Consider the following 23103-nt stretch of genomic DNA (forward strand, 5'->3'; position numbering starts at 1 on the left):
TTTGCTACTGTAGGTTGTACAAAATAATATTGGGTCAATTTAATTTGCAGGACTCGCCTCGCGCACAGCTGCCTTGTCTGTGTTGTTGACATGACACGGGCTTGCAGGACAGAACTTTTATTTGTGACAGACACATAGTTCCTTTGCAGACAATACAATCTGCTTCTCATTGGTCAGTCACAAAGCTAAGAAAGCAGTAGCCTACTTTTTCTGCATGTCAATGATGATGAGATAGTTCTTTGGCATGTCAAGCTTTCCTCACGGAGAGCACAACAGTCTATCTGCAGACAGCAGAGCAGCCAGCGAGCCTTTCTCTACTCTGCTCTGCGGTCGGGACCAGTGCTGTCAGACTCAGCGCGCAGCGCATGCAGAGTTATGAATAATACACATCCCGGGGTTCGGGCTGAAAGTCCACCTCTCACAGTGTTTTTCCACTACGAACCGAGATCATATGGGCATGTATTGATGACATCAGAGATCATATGGGCATGTATTGATGACATCAGAGATCATATGGGCATGTATTGATGACATCAGAGATCTCCATATATGGGCATCTATTGATGACATCAGAGCTCTCCATATATGGGCATGTATTGATGACATCAGAGATCATATGGGCATGTATTGATGACATCAGAGATCATATGGGCATGTATTGATGACATCAGAGATCATATGGGCATGTATTGATGACATCAGAGATCTCCATATATGGGCATCTATTGATGACATCAGAGCTCTCCATATATGGGCATGTATTGATGACATCAGAGATCATATGGGCATGTATTGATGACATCAGAGATCATATGGGCATGTATTGATGACATCAGAGCTCTCCATATATGGGCATGTATTGTTGACATCAGAGCTCTCCATAAATGGGCATATCAGTCCGATTGGCAGTGCGCTGATGTCATGTGATGTCACACCACAGCCCTGGTCACTCTATATGAGCTGAAAGGCAGGCAGGCCTGACAGAGAGACAGGCAGGCAGGCAGACATGTTTCACTACACAGTGTCCAGAATCAAAGGACCAGAGGTTCCAGAGCATGGGTGCACCGGTGCTGCCGTAGCGATCGGACATGAAGTTTACGCCTTTCCTAATTTGAACACAAGGACTAGTAACTATTCTGATCCCATGGCTGTGTACGTCTTCAACACAGTGTCTCTATGCTGGACAAAGTTGTCTCCAGTGACGACTGGAAAAAGAGAGTTTCCCTCCTGGCGCGGCGGCCACACAGCTGTGCTTGTAGGAGATATCATCTACATCTGTGGAGGGGAAAAGCCAAGTCGTCTCCGCAATTACCGCAGTGATTTCTGCAACGGGCTTTATGCATTTGATGTCGACGCCCACACATGGTCCAAACCCAGGGTTTCTGGGGCTGATCCAGGGGGGAGGACAGACCACTCAGCCTGTGTGTTGGAGAAGGTCATGTACATTCATGGAGGATGGACCAGTGGTTGGCACATCAATGACACATCAATCTACAAGTTGGACACCACCACAATGGTCTGGACTTTAATTAACACCAGAGGAACTCCTCCACCTGCTACAGCAAGTAACTCTTCCACCATCATCGGGACAAAGATGTTTGTATTTGGGGGCTACAGGTGTGACCTTGAGGTCTACAACACCATCAGTGTGTTTGACACAGAGACCAACCACTGGACGGTCATACCTTCTACACAGCCCCTTCCAGAAACACGCAGTAGTCATTCAGCCTTTACCTACAATGGAGAGCTGTACATATTTGGTATCTATGATGTGTGGAAATTCAATCCAGATACTTTCTCCTGGAAGGAGGTCAAGCCCAAGGGGAACAGCCCATCAAGGATGTGTTTACACTGCTGTTGCATTGTGGGAGATCGTATCATCCTCTATGAATGCTGTGGCCTGTCTATCTTAGACTTGAGTCCTAGTCTGAAGACCTTATGCAAGCTGGCAGTTATTCAGTACGATCTGGATCAGTCTGAACTCCCACACAACATCAGGTGGGAACTGGAAGCAGTTGAAAAAAATCAAATCAGCCCATAAGAAAGAAAATAAGGAGGTAAAGCAGGAAACAGATCTGAGAACGTTCACAAAGTGTTACAAATATTCACAAAATGTAAAAGAATATTCACAAAATGTAAAAGAATATTCACAAAATGTAAAAGAAGATTCACAAAATGTTTAGAAATATTCACAAAATGTTTAAAAATATTCACAAAATGTTAACATATTCACAAAATGTAAAATAATATTCAGACCATGTAACTTGTTCAGGTAGATCTGTTACAAATACACAAAGCAGATTATATCGAACCCAGTGATTGCGAACGCAGTGAGCACTTACTATGAGACCTAGCAGATCATGTCTGTCTGTCTGTCTGTGTGTGTGTCTGTCCCGCTATACGTCCAAATATGGAGTGTGTTGCATCAGCAATCACTCAGCTCCATATATGGGCACAAAAGGGGCCAGGTCCACATATACAGTAACAGCGGGACAGACACACAGACAGACAGACATGATCTGCAGGGTCTCAGATGCGTTCGCTTCCCGCGTTTGCGCGTCTTACTGGTATGTTGTACTGATGATATGGCTGGCTTTTTTTTCTCCCTCTCAATTTTCTCCAACCCTAATGCAGATGGTCTTTGTTCCTCTCAGATTCTCCTAGATCTCTGCCCCCCTCAGATGACTTGTTAACTGAAACTGTCGAATCCCATCTCGCTTGCTGATTAGCAGAAATGGGAATTCAAAAATATATTTAAGATATTTAAAGACATCTGAACGGAAATCACAAGATGATGACAGCTTCCTGTCACAACCTTTGCAATTTGGTGAAAGACTGGAAGAGAGTTGAGAGACTAAGGGAAATCAGACTGGACACCTATTTAGGTTTATTTTTTGTGGACTGTAAGTGGGTGGCGTGCGTTTAGCTGGATGTGCCCCGCCGCCCAAACACCAGCTGTTACACCAGCTCGTACGGTGTTGGAGAATCCCCCTCATCTGGCTTTACCAGCACCAAAGAGAAACCACACTGGGCTCTTGCATATTGTTCATAGCACGCGATATTGAAACTGAAAGCTGTGAAGAGAGGAGAGATAATGTTTAAAAGGATAATTAAGTGGGGAAGGGGAGGGAGCGTACCAATAATTCTGAAGGGGAAAAACAGGGTGACCTCACCACCATTAACATTCTGGGCTGAGGCCAAAAGGGAGGATCTAAGCGCTTCATATGGTACAACACTGTACCTCTTTGTGTAATCCTTATCTAGCCCCAGAAATAACAGTGTAAACTAATACACCGCACTCTCCTCAGCCAAGGCTGGAGATAACCTCTATATAAGGGGTTGAAACCCTAGGCTGAGGTTGTAGTTTGTTTTGAGTTCAGGTTAAAAACTTCACCAGGGTAAAGAACAAAGACCATGTACAGTAACATGGCAGTCCAACAGATGGCTGAACTGATAATGTAGTACACCATGATGTAAGCACTAATCAAATGATTAATGGATATGATAGAGGTAGGACTGATTAGCTGCAACTGTGTTGCTTACTAACCTTCCACGTTATTAAACTCCTGTACCTGAACTGGAAAACAAACTACAGTTTAATGCCCCTTTAAGCCCTATTTTATACATTGTCTTACAATAGTGTTCCACATTGAAATAAATTGTTAAATAAATCAAGCTAAAGATGTGTTGCTAAATAGCTGTGAATATGACCACACACATATACTATTGGAGGTACACAGTAGCTCCTTTTGTGTACATAAGTTACTAATGTGAAAAACAACCTGTGCAGCCCGCTCTCATTGTTACAACAGTAGCGTTCATCCCTTCACAGCGCTGCAGACGTGGTCTTACAAAAGGTCAGTTTCCTCATAAAGGAAGTATGTACTGTACATCCACGTACTGTAGTTTCACAGAAGTTTCCTTATGCACTCTCCTATGCAGTTTGTGTGTCTTACGTGACACATCATCACTTTGAACTATTTTGTATGTCTTTCATTATGATCATTTTCTTGAAAATGTTTTTAAACTAAACCTTATTAAAAAAGAAAGGCGAACAAAAATGCTGATGCTGTATTTGTGGTAGTTTTATGCCGGAAATACATACTTTCTTCAAGAAAATAAAAACACTTACTAATACATATAAACAGTACAGTGTAATTATACATAAATAACAAACAAAAGTAATGTAATATATAGCATGTTATGTTTTCAGCCTGGGCAGAACATAATTATACAAAGTATCTTTGGAAGGAATACAGCAAGGTAAAAAAAAAATGAAAAACCCACTATCACTAAAAGTGATGGTGTTTTAATGACTGGGTTGGTAATGATCAAACCCAACAAACAATAATATAGAGCATGGGTTGGATTATATTTACATGTGCAGATTGACATAAGTGTAAAAAATCTGATCTAACAGAACTACTGTATAACCAGTGTAGTGTACACTACAGATATCCGTTTACTGATAACCTCAGTACAGTAAATAAACCAATGAAGTCATTAATGACACATGCATTAATGCCACATACATTAATGATCAAACACTGCATGTGTCCCAAAACGTTCTACAGTTGAAGACAACACTGTAGAAGATCCTATAGTTCAACAGACAGTGTGCACACAGAATAACTCTTCCTACTTCTGGGTCCCTTTCATACTTCCTTTAGATGTTACTGATGATACTAATTAAGGCTCTGTTCCATTCAGCGTACAGTGGTTCTCAAATTTCATAATTTCAAGGACTGGCCCCATAACTCTGAGAGTGGAAACAAGAGTTACAGACCTGTAGAGGGCCATTTGGAACACACTCAAGACCCACTCGTGCTTCCAGTGAGCCAACATTCAACATTAGCAGAACCCCGACTCTGTTTGAGCAGAAATGGAACAGAACCTTCATTAGCGGTAACACCTGTGAAGGAAGTAGGGAAGTGGCCCAAGTTCTTTCCAAAATGGCTATATGCATAGAGCCCATTCTGATGCAGTCCCACCGTCTCTGAACCCCAGTGAGAACTTCAAAACTATTGATGCAATCAGTAAATTGATTGACCGCTGCTTATCGTTTACAAAACCATCAGCATTTGAACTGGTCCATGGAGATTATTGGAGATTATTCATCTCCAACAAATAAAATTGCTGTAATGCCCTCTCTGTAAAGACTCCAGCGTTTTGAAACTGGGTTAAGAGAGGCTGAATACATTACCCCTACACTTAGATCACTTCAATGGCTCCTGATCCAATACAGAATTTATTTCAATGTTGTATCATTTATAAAGCACTTAAAAAGGTGCTTTAAGTGATCTATTTTGTTGTTGTTCTCCCATCACAAAGATTTTGCAGCCTCCTGTAGTAACTCTGAGGACCCCATAAGGACCGCAGAGCCCCTGTTTAAGACCCATGCACTACAGAAATGAGTACTATTGGAATACAGAACTATTTCACACTTATTTTAACAAAAGATAATTAGCTCCTGAATACTATATGCACTGATCTGATCCTTGCCTATGAACCAATCAGACCTCTCAGATCATCAGGTACATGCCTCGGAAAGTAAGCTGCTGTTTACTGCATATTTTGTCTTGTATTTTAATGGGGAGCACACTGCCTTTACTTCAAATGTGACTTCAAAGTCAAATTTGTGCTGCTATGCAAATCACATTTGACTACAAGGAAGGGTTTAGTTTGTTCAGCTGATCGTCAAGTGGAGTGGTACTGTATATAAATAACATACTGAAGGCGGAGTGACTCATCATAAGCATGACACTCACGTGCATGGGAAAGTTTGCATGAATTACAAACGTAGTTTAGTGGCTCTCTCAAGACTTAATATCAAACGTGTGCCTTTAGCAACGCTGCATTTGAGACACTAGCATGGTTATAACACTGGTACAGAGCACCAGGGAAAGCCCAGGAGTCAGGACAGTCACAAATTGACAACCAGAATGCATGATGAATTTATACTGAAGCAATGTATCACTTCTCAGAAACACAGCAGTACTTTCAGCATAATCCTTAGAATTATACTGATTTGAAAGGAATGGATGTGAGAACTGGGAAGTTAGTGGGGGATTTTTTACCACAGTCCTTTTCAAAACAAAAGCCGACAAAAAGCACCTTTGATAATGAATGTGTCTCCGGTGCAACTAAATAAACCAATTTAATTACTTAATAACAGTGGAAACGAATCACCTGCATCCAGCCATAAACCGCACCGGCTCACCAAGAGTGGCTCTGAATGTTTCAGAGCTGGAGTGGACCACCAGAGAAGCTACTGGCACTGGATGAGCTGACTAATAGCTGAGAGCCCACACAAGTCAAGTGCACGATGCCAGTGACTAAACCACACTTTCAGCGAAAGAAAAATATATATACAATTTAAACCCTCCCATCAACACTGGGTTGTAATAATCCTTCAATAAACCAGTTTTCCCTTATAAAAGGAGAGGCCTATAGTTAGCGCAGACTGTTGTCGCCAATCGATTAAATGTTTTTTGTTTAACCACTTAACTCCTATACATCGTTGACCCTCTTATTTCCCCCTCTACACCATAGAGTTATAATATCTAGAGAACGGACGGCCCCAACTATCCAGGTCACGTGAATTGACATCGTGTGTCTTCTGCAGACCGGTCTGGCCTCAACCACCGGGTGGACGTTTTGCAGAAACCAAAAAAGGGGAAGAGCCAATCAGCGTCTGCGCTCAGGGCCCTGTTATTGACATTCACGTTGATTGGCTCTTCCACTTATGGACGAAAAGACATTCCATAACAGATCAACTTCAACTTCCAGCTGGAAGCTTGAAGATGGGCTACTTTTTGCCAAATATTTGACAATTATGAGTTGCCCACAATAGGGTTTATGTGGTTAATATGTCCCACCTAGTCTCAATTCTTCAACTGGTTAAAGTGCTAGTTGGAGTACAGAGAACTAACCAGTGGAGATTGTTCACCTGGAATAGGAGTGTCCTCTTAGTGTTGCTTGGTGTCCTGAGTTCCCACATTTTAGCATCTCCAACGTTTTACTGCTGCTTACAGTTCTCCTTCTTCTCTTTGGCTTTGCTGCTGCGTGCTGATTTGTCACTGGGCCTCTTGGTGGGGGGGATGAAGGTGGGCTCCTCCGTGAAGTCAGGTAGGCCAGAGTGAGGCAGAGGAAGTGACGGGCCTACATTGATAACAGACAGAGGTAATGATCAACCAGCGTGATAAATGTTTCACCGTTCAGCTGGAAATACAATGGTAACAACAACACCGGGCAAAGGAGTCTACAAACGCTAGCCTGGTTAATAAACCAGACCGAATCAGCCGTTGGCAAAAAGAAAATTGCCTGCCAGCGGATTACGGTCTGGAGAGGCTCAATTGTACGCCCATTTCCTACACCAGAGAAATGGGGCAGCCAATCGGGACACGGTATGCAATATGGGCGGTCTTTGGTACAGTGACTTTCAATGCTTGAGACCTTTGACTGACAGTAGCTCTGACCAATTGCGTCAAAGAGAAAATGTTTCAACCCGCCGCCCTGGAAATGAAATCCAAGCTGAGCCTCCCCAGACTAATATCCCGCGGTCCGTGCGATATTAGTCTGGTTTATTAACCAGGCTATACAAACGCACCTCATGCCTGGAACGGCTAGTCCGGTGAATCACAGGAACAAGGACAACAGTTGCAGAAGAAGGAGAAGACGCTAGAGCAGGGGGCTGCTAGTATAAAAATAAATGACTTTTTTTTTATACTAGCACCTCCTCATTGCATTATGTTATGGGCTTTATCTTAGACTACGTCTATGTGTTGTTATTGGTCTTTTGGAAAGCGTTTGGTCAACGACTGCTTTATGAATAAACTTGCCAATAATCACCAAAAACAAATCAGAATTTAAAACAAACCCGAACATGAGAGACCCTCCTCTATTTCTTGTCACATCCATGGACCAAACTAGTACAACAGTAGGTCCATTCTGAAATAATACCTGTATAATGGTGTCTATTTTAAGTCAATCCTTTCATTTATTTCAGAATGCAAAGATACCCATGTCAACAATATTGTACGATTTGCTCAAATATGCTGTGTTTTCTGATTGTGAGCCTTGTGTTTTACTATGTGTCATGTTGACATTACCTGTCTGGCTGTCCTTGTTCTGTGTCCGAGCCTTGAAGGTCGGGTCCAGCTCCTCAGCAATGTTTCTGATATGCTGGACTTGTCTGCAAATAAAACACGGTCCGTCAGAACAGGCCTAGCTTTTTTGTGTATTGTTGTTATGACCGAGGGTCATATGTATATTTCCCTGTGTGGTGTCATGCCCTGAATGTCTTTACCCCCACATGACAACACACAACAATTGTATAGTGTAGATAATGCTCACACCATGGCGTAATGTTTTTTTGTTTTGTTGAAAACCTGTCAGTAATGTAAATGGAGCCCCAACGGTACAACAGGTAGACACTAGCAGCAGCGCAAACAATGTGTGTGATATTGGCAGTTGGCACGTTAAACAGCCGACTGGATGAGGAGGGGACTTACGGTGTGCTGGAGACCGGGCTGGGGGGCTGGGTCTCTGAGGAGTAGTCCTCCGTTGGGGAGGGAAGACCCTCCGAGTCCAGTCTCTCTCGTTGACCCTGTGGCACAGCAGCACAACACAGCACAGCACGATAGTTGAATTAGTCTAGTAGCCAGAATGTAAACCTGGACATGTTGAGTAATCCAACGTTTTATGTTAGAAATGTTTAGTATGGGTCCCCAGCATGTAGAAACTGCCGGATGCTAACTTGCATATGTTGAGCACTTTTCATAATTGGCATAATAGCTGACCATACCATTACAACCTATAAGGAAAAATAAAATCTAGATTTCATCATGTTTTATGTAGCATGTGACATGTCAAACTAGGGAGTTTATGATGCTGAATCCATTCCAAGCATTAGTTTTGCACAAAATACACTCCTTAGGCTAAATGGATTCAGCATCATGAAAACCCCCTAGTTTGACATGTCACATGCTACATAAAGCATGATGAAATTTTGATAAATTTTTCCTAGACTAAATGGTCTCATTTTGCCTAAGATTTGTTTTCCGCTACCGGAGTCAGCTCAGTCAAAATTGTTATAAAACAATCAGGGAAAAAAAGGAAAGAAAGAACTGTAATCCTCAAATAAACAAATAAACAAAGCACAGGCCTGCACTCTGAAAGCACTTCATGCTTACCAAAGGATGAACTCTACTGAATTTTGTGTCCCCCATGGCATCTCTTCTATCACCACCTTGAGGCACAACTAATCTAATTATCTAAAACCTACTGATGAGGGTAACCCTCATGACCTTGTGACACCATAAATTATATACACATATACACTCTCTTTCAATTATTTTAATCAATTATTATATATGTATATTATTCAACTTCAAGCATGTGCTGTTTACAATGTGAAATAGTGACCCTATACAAGTATACAATATACCCAACGAATTAACTATTTTCTACTCAAGGCGCTCCTCCAAAAAAGCTGGAATTTCTCTTTAAGTGTAACATAATACTTCCTATGCCATTTGTCATGCCATCATTGCCATGTGGCATGTGCATGTATGAGCAAACTGTTCCATGAAAGCTAGGCGTTTTTTAGACGGAACCACATAGCCCTAAATTGAGAAGGGTACTTTTTATTTATTTATTGTGAACTTGTCAAATCATACAGTGACAGGCATAATGTCACATTGTCATAGTTTGAAGTAAAGTGAGTTATAAGTGATTAAGAATGTATGAATGACATTATTTTAGCCACTTCCACATTGAAATGCAGAACCAAGGAAGTAGTAGTACCGAAATGAGTGTGTAAATGTGGATTTGTGTAAACATGGAGGCCTCCCCTAAAAAGAAAAAGCAATTGACCATTTGTGAGTATGTATTTCTCTCTTTTTCTGGTGGGTCATTCACACGTTCTACATAATTCAAGTGTCAGATCATTGCAACAGGAGCTATAGCCACCATTTCAACTAAAAGGATGTATGGCACTTTATCACTCATGACGTTTTTTCACCAGAAATAGATTTGTTTTTTGCTCAGTGGGAAAATGGCTTTAGTCTGCTTTTCACATGACCCCAAATAATTGATTATGCTTTATGCATAACATTTGTAATATGTATACAATTTTGTTTTGGGTTTCATGGTTCATCTGATAACAAAAATAATATATTGAGCATTGCAGCAGATGCAGTAGGTGCCTTATAACGACTATGTCAAAAGGACTTGAGGTGCTCTTCTGTAGTTGTACGACACGAATACAAATGGTCACTGTCGGGCGGAAACCTCATGTATCCATATTTAAACTTTTTATGTAAATGAATACCCTAGTTCATCGTACAAAAGTAGTGAAAATAGAAGATCTGCAGGCTTGAGCTTGTAGATTTGATATTTTCACAAAGTCAAAGTGTGTCTGTGGGAAAAAAAACAACCAATGAAAAGTACAGTATTAACAAGAGATTGTGAGAATTTGTGACTAATCACATTATATCCATTGGCTGGTTCTTTTTTACATTTCCTGAAAAGGTTTTGGAAGTTTTATGCCCGACATCCACGAAATCTTGGATGTTGAATGTTGAGACTGTGTTCTCAACATAAAGCTGTTGAGAACACAAGCTCACCTGTCTCTCTCTGGAAGCTCTTGGGTCATAGTGACTGCTCATCTCTCTGTCTTCCCGCGAAGACACCGGGCCTTCTACCTCTCTGGACCGACTGCTCATCTCTCTGTCTTCCCGTGAAGACACCGGGCCTTCTACCTCTCTGGACCGACTGCTCATCTCTCTGTCTTCTCTCGAAGACACCGGGCCTTCTACCTCTCTGGACCGACTGCTCATCTCTCTGTCTTCCCGTGAAGACACCGGGCCTTCTACCTCTCTGGACCGACGCTTCCAAGTCATTTCCCTCTTCTGCATGAATCTCGCAATTTCCTGTTGGATAAAAGCAGATTTTTGATTGATTGAATATTTGCAGATGTTTGGTCTCAGGACTCAGATACTGATACCAGACTAAGTACCCTTATTTTATGTACAGTATAGTGTATGTCTTTTTGCCATTTCTGTTAGTCCTTGTCTTGACTCCTTTTCTTTTTATCATTTTGTGTTGTCGCATAATGTCTCGTTTTATTGTGTTTGTATATAAAAACAATCTATATATTGATAAAAGTTTAGTTGTCTCTCTTTTTTATCTATCTGGCCTGTGTTTCATAACTACAGTACTGCCATAACAACTACATTTCCCTTGTGGGATTACTAAACACATGTACGCAATGCAGATCAGATTACACTCATCTCAACATCTTGATATGCATACTGATCGATGAACACTACTAAGGTAGTTCAAGGGCAGGTAAAGATCAGTAATGACAGGGTGATATGACATCAAATCAATATCACAATTTCACTTTTGCCTGAAAATAGCAGATCTACAAGCTCACAAAGCATTGCAATGCTATTTTCACTATTTTGTACACCACAACACAACACAACACACACGGTTAAGTGGTAAATCAGATTAATTGATTCAGAATTCAGATTATTGATATACTGTAAAAAACATTATTTGCTTTTCAGTCATACAACTTTGCTTTGAGTGTCTAGTGTCCCTCTTTGACACAATGAAATCCTTGTCAATTCGGAATTGGCCCAAATGAGTCGTTGTAGAACTTGTAGGTGTGATTCCAAGCAAACATTTAAAGACCTGAACTTTGATTGTTTTAGGCTCCAGATCAGAGCTGCAGTGAGAGAGAGATGATTGTGATTCGTTTATGGTTTTCTTGAATAAAAAAAGTTTCTGTTTGTGTCCAAACCATAGACTGTAAAAAAATATGGACAAAGTGTTCCCCGGGTCTGATATGGACGTAAGATGAAGCCAGTCAGTCCTTGAATTGTAAATTGAATTGTAAATCACCATCTTTCTAGATGGCTGGCCCAGACAACGAGGCGGGACTTCCCCCCCTTCTTCTTCGTTGGCTTTTATTTTGACTCAAACGGGGGGTGGCTCCCGATCATAGACTGTAACGGTAGCCACGCCCCTCAGAACATACGCAACTTTATGGTCATTTTTGTAAGAAATGGGACCATAATTTTCCAAAAAGAATATTATGACATGAGAAATTAGACTTTAAACTAGTGACTGGGTTATCTGTGCTTAAATTATAATTTTTGTATCCTACTGTTTATATCAGAGGTGCCCAAAAGGTAGATTGCGATCTACCAGTAGATCACATAGGCTGTGCAGGTAGATCACATGACATGCCCCTAAATAATATTTAATTGAAATATAAAGAATAGATATATAGATATTTTTGGCATCTACCACTTGAATTAAGGTGACTTGATTGATATCAAAAAGGGCCTTTCAGCTCAAACCCACAATGCAATCTTTTGTTTTCAAGAGTGTTGCTGTGCACAAAGGTCGGTAGCATTACAAATTGAATACAAAAAACCCTACCTACCGGTATTCCATTTCTCTCCCTCTATTTCCCATTCCAAGTACAATGGTCTATAATTATTTAACACCAGCTCTGCTATTCCAAACCACCTCAGGTACATATTTAAACTATTTTCAGCAATGGTTTAATAATTCTTTAGGTGGGTAGATCTTGTTGAGTCTGTCATTTTGAAAGTAGCTCTCAAGTCAGAAAAGTGTGGGCACTCCTGGTTTATATCATATGTCTGTATGTATGTTTGTTTTTGTATGTCTGTACTCAATTATTAATGTTATTTTTTTATATTGTTTTAATGATGACAATAACTGGGGGGAGGGATGGGGTGAGGGAGAAAAAAAAGGTATGTCCAAACTGTACTAAATTGTTGAAACCTATTACCAATAAACATATATTTAAAAAAATGTCTGACTGCCCCCCTGGTCCATACACAGCCCACCAAGCGTGCACTCTTGATGAGCATGTGCAGCACAAATCAGTTGGCAACTGGTTCCTTTTCGTGACAAAGAGTGGTCACATCATCACAGTATAAAAGAAAAAACTTGTTTTTAAATAATAATAATAATAATAGGTTGGTTATTGGTTCTAAATATGGGTTTCGATATATGACGGGTTAATTGGCCAGCCGTTCTCTGCAGTGTGATAAACATCATCTCACCTCATCCTGGGCCACTTGAGCCACCCTGAAGTCCCCTTCTGGGTAAGAGCTGCGTGAAGATGAGGAGGGCTGAGGAGGACTCTGGAAGAAATGCACCAGAGAATGCTTCATTAGGGCTGCAAGTACACACGCCAATCCTTCTACCCTGAAACCTCAACAAGTTTATACATTTTATTTATAGAATACATATAAATCTTGAAGAGGTTTACATACGGATGGTATTTTAGTTACTGCGCAAAAAGCATGGAATATGGTTGAGTATATTCCAGGAAACACCCGGTAAATTTACAGACAAATTCCGGTAAACTCCTGAAATGTACCATCACCCCTGTATATTACTGTATATTACTGTATATTACTGTATATGCCCGCTAAACTTGAGGTTATGGGCAAATCTAGTGCCCATAATTGCCCGTTAATCCCTCTTTTCACGCAGTGTTTTTCATTCTCAGACTTATTCTTGAATATATTATTGCTGTAAGTGATGGTGTTTGTTCAGTAACCGGGGGCTCCCCATCTCCGAGTCTCCAGCACTAACAGATTTGTATTTTCTTGGTCGGACACCAATTTATCACCTTCAATTTAATTCATGTTCCAGGTATTTTTGTTTTGTTTCATCTCTTCCAATTTCACTGTATCCTGCCTGAGTTCTCTTATATGGCGAGCATACATTAATGTTAACAGTGCTCACCTTCCTCACCACCAGCACCCGGTCTTCTTCATCCTGCAGTCTGCGGGCCAGCTCTTCGTCTCGGAGCACCTGCTGCAGCTCCACTAGGTCCAGACACTGCACCGCCGCACCTGTGGAACATGTTGGACACGCTTCATGGATGGACGAAAAGAAAGGAAACTCAAAGTTCTGTTAAACCCATTCACCCGAAAAGTCTAAAGAAAGTAACGAAACCTGAGGCGCAAAGAAAGATGTAAAGAAAGTACCCAAACCCAAGGTGCAAAGACAAATCAAAAGAAAGTACCAAAACCGGAAGCGCAAAGAAAAATCCAAAGTACCCAAACCCGAGGTTCAAAGGGATAACACTTGAATCACGGCAAACAAAAGATGAGGGAAAGATGGAAAGTAGACGGAACGTGACGATGGCACGCAGAGCAGCTACAATGGAGATGTGGAACTTCTAGTCTACAGACCCGGACGGAACAAACGGCATGAAGATGAAAGCATGATTACTGAAAGTAATTTCCCAGATGATGATTTCAGGGCCGAAGGGACCGAGGTTACCAAGTGGGAACAGCAAAACATCACACGTCAGCGGAGAGAACCGACCACACTAAGTCACACCTCAAAGGCCCCAATTTGTCCAGATTTGATCATGATTGAGGAGAGATGGAGAAAAACACACACAGAGGTAGGAAGGGTTCCCTCCGCCGTATGGGGAGTTGGCTCCCCCTGTTGGGTGTTACCTGGCGGTGCGTGTGTGGACCTAGCCCTGCTGGCTGAAGCCACGCTGCTGCACAGGAGGCTTTGGCTCCGCTGTGGCGCTCGCCGATGCGGCCTCTCTTCTGTCCTCTCAACCGTCAGCTCCTCCTCCTCCGAGCTCAAACATTCTTCTGCGTCCACACGCCCACGCCGGCGTTCACCTGTGCTCCTCCTGACCCTACGGTCGCCGTTGCAAGGCGTCTCCTCCTCTCTCACCTCCTCTCTAACCGATGACCCGGTCCTGGGTCTGAACTCTGCCCCCCTTCTCCACCTCCTGCTCCCTCCCCTCTCTCGGCTTCGCAGGTCTGAATCTCTCCTGGGCTCCTCATCGACCTCCACGCCATCTTCCTCCTCCTCGATAGCCAGGCCGCCATAATGGCGCCTCTCCCGGTCTCCCCTGTAGTCTCTCTCGCCGGTCTCTCTGGACGAAGGTCTCCCCACTTCTCTGGCATCTCCGTGGTAACTGCGCCTGGCGGGGGCCGCTCTGGAAGGCCCCCTGATGTGGCTGAGGGTCGGCACTGCCGTACGAGGCCTCGCTCCCATCGCCGTGAGACCCCCGGCGGTTTCCGCTTCGAGGTCTAGGCTACTCATAGATAGAGTTGTACACTCTTTTTACTGTGACAGGAAGTTTCCCTGCATCCTTCAATTTCAGAACAACACACTCCAAAAAGGTCAGTGTCTTTTTCAGTCCTTTAGGGTACTGGATTCTGAACACAAAATATATGCACAGTAGGAGTCCCAGTGCCATTGAGATGTCCACACTCTCCTCTGTGATTACCTGGTCATCCATCGACAGCATGATGTGGTCATATTTCTTGGGGTGACCCTCCCTTAATCTGGAAGGCCGTCAACGACCACTTCATCCTCCAATACCACCACAGCTTGTAGCGCCGAGTCTGGGCCTCCACGAACTCCAGGATAGCCATACGGACGCCACTGGTGTGCTTGTCCACATCGTCTCTCTAGATTGGAGTACATTAACAAAAAATGAACATTAAGAAATATCCCAAAATGACAATGAGAAATGGATTTTCATTGATGGCTGAAATGTTGATTTACCTGACAGGTCTGAACAATTGGATCCTTTTCCTTGAGAAAGAACTGCAGTCCTTTGAGTGCCGCCACCACCCTCCTGTGCCTTATGATATCTGTGGTCTACATACAAAGAAAAGAACATGATTTGATTCAATTTGATTCAAATAACTGCACAACATTGCATGCTTTATTCATTGATAATCTACTCCAGACAGGACAGTGCTGATGATAACCATGTGGGAATTCCAATCAAGAAATAGATCTGTAATAAAAAAATTAAAAAAAATTAAAGCAAGGAATATAAAAACCAGCTGTCTAATAATCAAAGATACTTTCTAACCACTGATTCCCATGATCTCTACTATCATCACTATCAGTACTATCATCTTCACAGAAAATAGCCAAATTACAAGCTCGCACGTCACAAAGGTGCATGTGTGAGATTGTAGATGTGCTATTTTTGTGTGTTCCACCAGAATAGGGACAATATAGTGGCATGCGGTTAAAAACATATAAAAACCTAGTTCATTGGAGTGACCTGTAAAACAACAACAGAAGTGAGGATGGCACTCTGCCACTCAAAGTGACTACTGGCCAATCAGTGTGTATTTTCATGAGTTGTCAGAATCTAGGGTGCGTTCGAATAAACGAACGACCAGAGGGCACAGCAGTGGCCTTAGTTCTATATCTGAACGCACCCTGGGTTAACGAAAAGACCCGTCCCCAACTGCCTCTGATTCAACATCATGCTGGGTCTACCGAACTTCCGTTTCTGTGACGCAAGTGGAAGCTTGCCCTTCCGGGCCATCTATGTCTATGGTTAAAGGAACATAGTGAACATACAACCCATCTCATATTTGCAGAAGAGTAGTATTATTTATGTGAAGAAGGGCAGAGATAGATAAGTATACATTCTTTGGAAATAGAGAACTCTAGTAGTATATACAGTATTACTGTACAGTACACACAACGTGTGTGATACAGTACCAGGAGTACTGTACACCAGATAACGAGTATTGCATGTATTCCAGACTTGCACAGCACTCCAATTATAAATACAATTTTATGATATTTTAAGACCCTTTTGGGCATTATTTCCCCATCTCACCTGGTCATCAAGGGTCTCCAACAGGACCTTTAACTTCTCTTGACTGGGGTGGTGTGCTCTGGAGCGGTAAACTTGAATGAGGCCTCTGGTGTGCTCATCCAGCGTCGAGAGGAATGTTGAGATCAAGTCAACTCCTGTGATTCTTTTGAATTCGGCAGACACCTGCAAAACAAAATTTGATAATGGAAGACAGAACTTTACATCCTAAGACAGGTCATGTACTGTAGCAATCATAACTTCACATATATAGCATCACAGCAGTTGCTCAGGAGAGTCTGAGTCAGACACTGCCATTGAGCAGGTTGGTGCTTTGCATGTGGTTGTCTCGGTCATTGCATGTGATTGTCTCGGTCATTGGTGTGTGTGTGTGTGTGTGTGTGTGTGTGAATGAATATAAAGCACTTTAGAGAAGGAGGCAAGGAGCTATATAAACTATTCACAAACTCACCTGGTCCACCAAGAACAGCGCCGGCTATCTCTGCCTGATAGTGGAGACATGTGGCTGGTCACTAACAACTTCATTTCGTCTGAGGGAGAAGATCAGGTCCATTTTAGTTTTGAAAGTACATACAGTCTATGAAGACGCACTGCAGAAGTCTATCCACATGGTGCCAGTGATGGAGTCTGTAGTGAGTTATTTTAGGTCTGAATGGGAAAACTGGCAGTGACGACACAACATCTAATACAATCTACACACACGCACTATATTTTGGTGAATGGTCACGTAGTAAAATAGCCAGGGATGCTAGTGTTTGTGTGGTTTTAAACAGTGCTGGAAAGTAAGTGCATATATACACTCAAGGAAATATTGTACATTTTCCAATACATATGTGAGATGGCTTTAACCCATTTAGGCCTGACGTCAAAATAAAATAAAAAGTATTCTGAAAGAATATATATTTAAAGATTTGTGCCTCATTTTCACAATATTTAAAAATTAGCAGACCTACAAGCTTGTAGCGTGTGATATGAGCTTGGAGATCTGCTATTTTTCAATAGCTAAAGTATAACATAATGTTGCTTCAGTATTGACTTCACAATGTCATAATAATATTAACTTAGCTTATATACATACATACAGTAGGAGTCCTCCCAGTGACCAGAGAACCTGGCAAGTAGGACGGGAACCTGGCGTGACCTGGAACATAATGAAAACAGAACAACTACTAAGTTAAGATGAGGCCGACCTATGCACTATGGTGTTTTAGCACATTAACTAATACACCATACACGCCAATTTATGGCACATTAACTATATAGGCTACTATGTTGACCAGGGTCCCCCAGGGCCAGGGGTTTGTATTCTGCCCCTCTAGCAGATCAAAAAGCTCACAATTTATCTCACTGGGATAGCTTATAAGTTATACAATCTAGGACAGTGGTTCCCAATGTGGAGTCCGGGGACCACCAGGGGTCCATGAGGGAGTTCCAGGGGTCCCCAGCTAAATGATAGTTTGGAACCAAATGGACCTTTATGGGACTGTAACTCAGCGATACAAATGGAACCAAATGGACCCTTATGGGACTGTAACTCAGTGATACAAATGGAACCAAATGGACCTTTATGGGGCTGTAACTCAGTGATACAAATGGAACCAAATGGACCCTTATGGGGCTGTAACACTCAGAGTTAAATTCACATTGATTTTACAATATAAATTGGGGGTCCCAGAGATAGAAATGCTATTAAATGGTGGTTGGTTGGTAGACTAATGCATGTCAAACTGCATGGGGGTCCTTAAAACGGGTTGAGAATCTCTAACAGAGCTGTAGAAATCTTCTTATGGGGTCCCTTGGCATATCTTTTCAAACAGGGGTCCGCGGGATAATTAGTGTCAATTTTGGGGGTCCTTGACATGAAAAAAAAAGGTTTGGGAACCACTTGTCGAGGAGTCCTCGCAGTGACTACTGACCATAGAACCTGGCGTGCCCTGGTACAAAATCACAACATAACTACTAAGTTAAGATGGGGCAGCCATAAGCAAGCATTTAACCACTGTAATGGTGCAAAACACTGCAAGCGGGAAGCTGCGGTACACTGCAGGCGTTCCAAAACGAGAGCTCTGCAAACATTTAACAAAAATAAACAGCTCTAAGTTCTATAGCTGTCCCCTCGAAGTTAGCAAGCTAGTGCTTAGCTTAGCCTTCCCCAGCTATCCCCTGTGGTGAATCTAGCTAAGCTAACATTAGGCACATAGACTGTAAAAAATAGGGGGTTAGGCACTATTAGCCAACACTTGAAATTAATTGACATTTCGGACAAATGGAAAAGAAAAAACACACCAAGTGTTTCTTATCTCTACCTCGTCGTCGAGGTCGTCCACACTTCTTCTCTCACATCGTCACACAAACAGTAAACTTAAATTAATAAAACTGTGGGTCCCTAGTTAGTTTACTGTTGTTTTTGGCAGGCGGTCTCAGTGGCTCAGGCTGGCTCCGGGCATTTACCGTAACTGCTCTGCTATACGCGCATCGCAATATCCGGTTAGTGGTTACCGTAAATGACGCCGCCCCCATCTTGTTGACCCAATGTTTGACACATTCTTCAATCTATTGACCCAATTAACATCTGTTAGTTGAATCAAAACAGCCATTGTGGGTATTCACCCAATTAAAAAATAAGACCTGATTGAGAATGAATAATTATTATGAATAATTGTATGAACATATATTAACAGGCTTTGTCAATTACAAGACCATAAAGATATTGACTCAACGTTGTATTTTTAATCCCCCCAGCATATCACTCGTTGACCTTTTTACAGTATATATATATATATATATATATATATATATATATTGACAGCGACTAGACATCTTATTTGTGTGTTGCCTTAATTGAGCAGTTTAGAGCGGTCAAATGTGGGGCATGGCTGCTTTTGTTTGTTCACTGTCCCCGCTGTTTAATAAAGCATGACAATGCAAAGCCACACAGTGTGCCCTTTGTCTATGGAAACGAGAGCAGAAGGGAGAATTATCGACCGTCATAAAAGACACAGCCCTGCTACCACACTCACTCGTCATTAACTTGTTTTTACAAAGCAGAGAGTAAAAACCAGCATCGTACCCACCCACGACTCAAACTTAACAGTCTGTAACTGCATTCTATATTCAAACTCTCCACTAAACTGTTAAAGCAATTTCACATACCATTTCTGGAAGTTGTTTCTGGTAGTATAAAATAAGTTTTTCCCACTTCGTGTTTCATTTAATGTAAAAAGCTGTCAATTTAAACCATATATACTTCACTGCCTTTAGTCCCCCAGAGGTCTAAATTAGCCATAGGCCCTCCTTTATCCCCCTCTATACAAAATCTCTTCGACAATAATAGCCGATCTACAAGCTCTCAAAAAAACACAACGCAATGTGTTGTGAGCTTGTAGAACTACTATTTTCACCATAATGTGGTTCTTGTGGTAAACTGAATTCCACCTCTAAACGGGATTCCAATTACCTCAACAAAAGTTTGTGTGCAAACAATCCTCCCTTGATGACCATCATCTTCCTCATGGTGGCGTCTATATCTGGGTGTTCCATCACATTCCTTCTAATCTGCACAAAAGCATGATGCCACATGGGGTGCGCACGCTTTTCAGACACACGAAGATCCGAAGCGGGGGGACATGCGATGCGATGCGAAAAAGCGATGGTCCGACATGCGCTGCTCCCGTGCTTGCGGTTAGGGTTAGGTTAGGATTGAGCTTTCGGATCAATAGTATGTCGGAACTAAAGCCTGCACCCTGCCACATGCGCAAGCAGGCTGGCACTCCCCACAGACTGGGCTTTGACACATTGGGCCAGATTCACAACGGCATTTACGATTGATAACATGACGTGACACTAGCGGAAAGGCATTTACGTGGATTTCCCACATTAATTTGGAATTCATGGAAATGGCCGTGAACTTGACGCTCACGTAGGTTGGTTGGAAACTCCGTCAAATCCTACGGGACCTCTGTAGGTGGCGGACGTTCATTTCATTCATTCATTATTAATCATTAATGTGTCAAATGGGAAAAATGGTCAGTGACATTCAGACATTCAGACATTGTTAGAATTATTATTTAGATATACATATAACTCGCACTGTTTGCTTGAAGATCTGTCCGTGCAGACTGGAACCTCCTGTCAAACTTAACTACTCTACAAGCTCATTGCGCTGTTTAAATCCTCTGTGCCGGCTATGATGACGTATTTCGAGATTTCCTGTTGCCTTATATGGTGTAGAATGGGCATGGATGTTCCAACTAACCAGGCGACACCAGGCGAATCGCTTGGGAAAAATGCGGAAAGGATACACTCAGCGATCCGAACAAATGAAGTGATTACTGTAAATGGCCACCAACCAAGAAGTTATTGCCACTTAAGAAGTTATGGTTTACCTTAATTGTTAATTGCTGTTTTTCTGTTTTTCTATATTTGTGGTGTTATGCCATGGTTTACTTGGTTTTAAAACTGTCCACTAGGTGGCAGAATTGGCCATGTCCCCTCTGGGCATTCAGGTATACAAGGTGACGTTAGAGTTGAAAGTTCATTGGAAATACAAGATGGCGGAAGCGCAGTCATGCAGTTCAAAACGAACTTTGTCAGCAATAAATATGTTTATATTTCATGATTAACACCCCTTGGAAGGCGGAATGAGGTTCGTGAGATAAAGATGTAATAATGCCTAGAGTGTGTTTATATTTAGTCAGTTAAAAAGAGCGTCTTTTATTGCCGTAATGTAAACACTATTGTCATGTGACATTGGCTGCAACACGTGGCTCCCGAAGGACTACGTTTACAAGAGTTAATTCATGTCTAATGTTTTATAGCTACAAGTTGACTTATGGTGATTAAGAAATATACCATTGGTGTTTATGGTCAAGTTTTGAAGTTTATTTTGGCTAAACTGTATATGTTGTATGACTTTGTATTTGACTAATGTTGATTATATTTTCGTCATATCTCTGCAGTTTTTACGGTGCTTCTTGGTACCACACCAAAAATAAAGAGCATCAGTTTGAAACTCTACTGTCTCAATCTCAAAGTCCATACCAAGCCCAGGGGGCAGTTACAGTAAAAACTCACTGCTGGACAGGAGACCAGCGAGTTATCATCGACAACCAGAGACATCCATTCTGTGTGACCCTCCCTTTCCTGTGAGTCTCCTTCAGAGCACCAAGCGAACAAGATGTCAGACAACGGAGAACAAGTAAGCAACACAGTAGAGACACAAGAGGAGGACAAGAGCAGAAGTACAAGACGACGAACATTCACAGAGAAAGGAAGAGAAATGTATGACAAGGATACGAAGAAAAAAGAGAAATCATTTAAGAAGGTTTATGACACATGGAAGAAGATTGCACGGGAAAATAGATCTCAATTAAAAGCCTTTTGTACTGTAGACGACCTTGTTAAATTAAACCGAGACATCCAGTCAAGTCGGGATGATGTCTGTCTTGAGTATCAGTCAGTTATACAGAACCAGACTCCAACACAAGAGATCCTCAGGAGGATGGAAGCATGTGTCACTCTCACAAACGAGATTAACGATCTTGTGTGTCTACGAAAGGAGGCTATTAAAGAAGAATTTAATGACCGATTGGAAAAGGACAGAGTGAGGATTAGACTAAATAAGGATGAGTATGGGTCTGTCTTCGGTTACACAAATACTGAAACCATTTCAGAAAAATCAAATAACTCGAGCGAAAGAGAAGATGCAGAACTTGCAGCTAAGATAAAAGAAGCAAAGACCATGAAAGAAATCCAGGCTCAACTTCAAGAACAGCTCCACACACTAGAGAACGAAGAGGCTAGAATGTTGGCAGCAAGGAAGCAGAAGGAGGCGGAATTTCGAATGAAACTAGAGAAGGAGAGGACAAAGCTACAGCAGTTAAAGAGTGAAACAGGAGTCAAGGTAGCAGCAGCCCATGTGAGGGCCTACGACAGTTCTGGAAGCGACCACGAAGAAGAGAATAATCCAGAAACAAACACTGCTCACCAAAAGCCTGAACCTGATGTTATGCTGAATCCAAATACACCATCATTCGAACACCAAGCATCTCCTATGGCGTCAGCCAATCAAGAGACCATCAGTCTAGCCCAAGCAATAGCAAGCTCACTAAGTATGAACCGTCTGCCTGCACCAGAACCGACGATATTCAACGGAGACCCCATACAGTTTGTGGACTGGAAAATGACATTCATGGCCCTTATAGATCGAAAGCCCCTCCCACCAAGTGAGAAGATATTTTATCTTAAGATGTACCTTTCAGGAGAAGCACGCAAGGCTGTGGAGGGATTCTTCTACAGAGACTCAGAGGATGCGTACAGAGGAGCATGGACAGTCCTGCAAGAGAGGTATGGGAACCCTTTCATCGTACAGAGAGCCTTTCGAGACAAACTAATGAGATGGCCTAAAATCAATGCAAGCGACC

General features: G+C 42.1%; 1 protein-coding gene and 1 long non-coding RNA gene across 2 annotated transcripts; both read right to left on the reverse strand.

Annotated features, from left to right (window-relative positions):
- Positions 1–4064: 4064 nt before the first annotated feature.
- LOC308316311 (uncharacterized protein) lies at positions 4065–15704 on the reverse strand. The gene is made up of 9 exons (XM_080764856.1): positions 15601–15704; positions 14526–15503; positions 13801–13910; positions 13110–13190; positions 10878–10934; positions 10629–10706; positions 8514–8608; positions 8112–8194; positions 4065–7161 (listed from the first exon to the last, which is right to left on the reverse strand). The coding sequence occupies exons 2-9, from the start codon at positions 15130–15132 to the stop codon at positions 7019–7021; spliced, it is 1254 nt and encodes a 417-aa protein (XP_080620982.1). The 5' UTR covers positions 15133–15503; positions 15601–15704; the 3' UTR covers positions 4065–7018.
- Positions 15705–16690: 986 nt separating this feature from the next.
- LOC308316312 lies at positions 16691–17824 on the reverse strand. Its single transcript, XR_013964150.1, has 3 exons — positions 17760–17824; positions 17133–17211; positions 16691–16846 (listed from the first exon to the last, which is right to left on the reverse strand). It is a non-coding gene; the product is annotated as an uncharacterized lncRNA (long non-coding RNA).
- Between the last annotated feature and the right edge of the window lie 5279 nt (positions 17825–23103).

The sequence above is a fragment of the Protomyctophum bolini genome, assembly GCF_963924005.1.
Source record: "Protomyctophum bolini genome assembly, chromosome: 5".
NCBI classification, from domain to species: Eukaryota; Metazoa; Chordata; class Actinopteri; order Myctophiformes; family Myctophidae; genus Protomyctophum; species Protomyctophum bolini.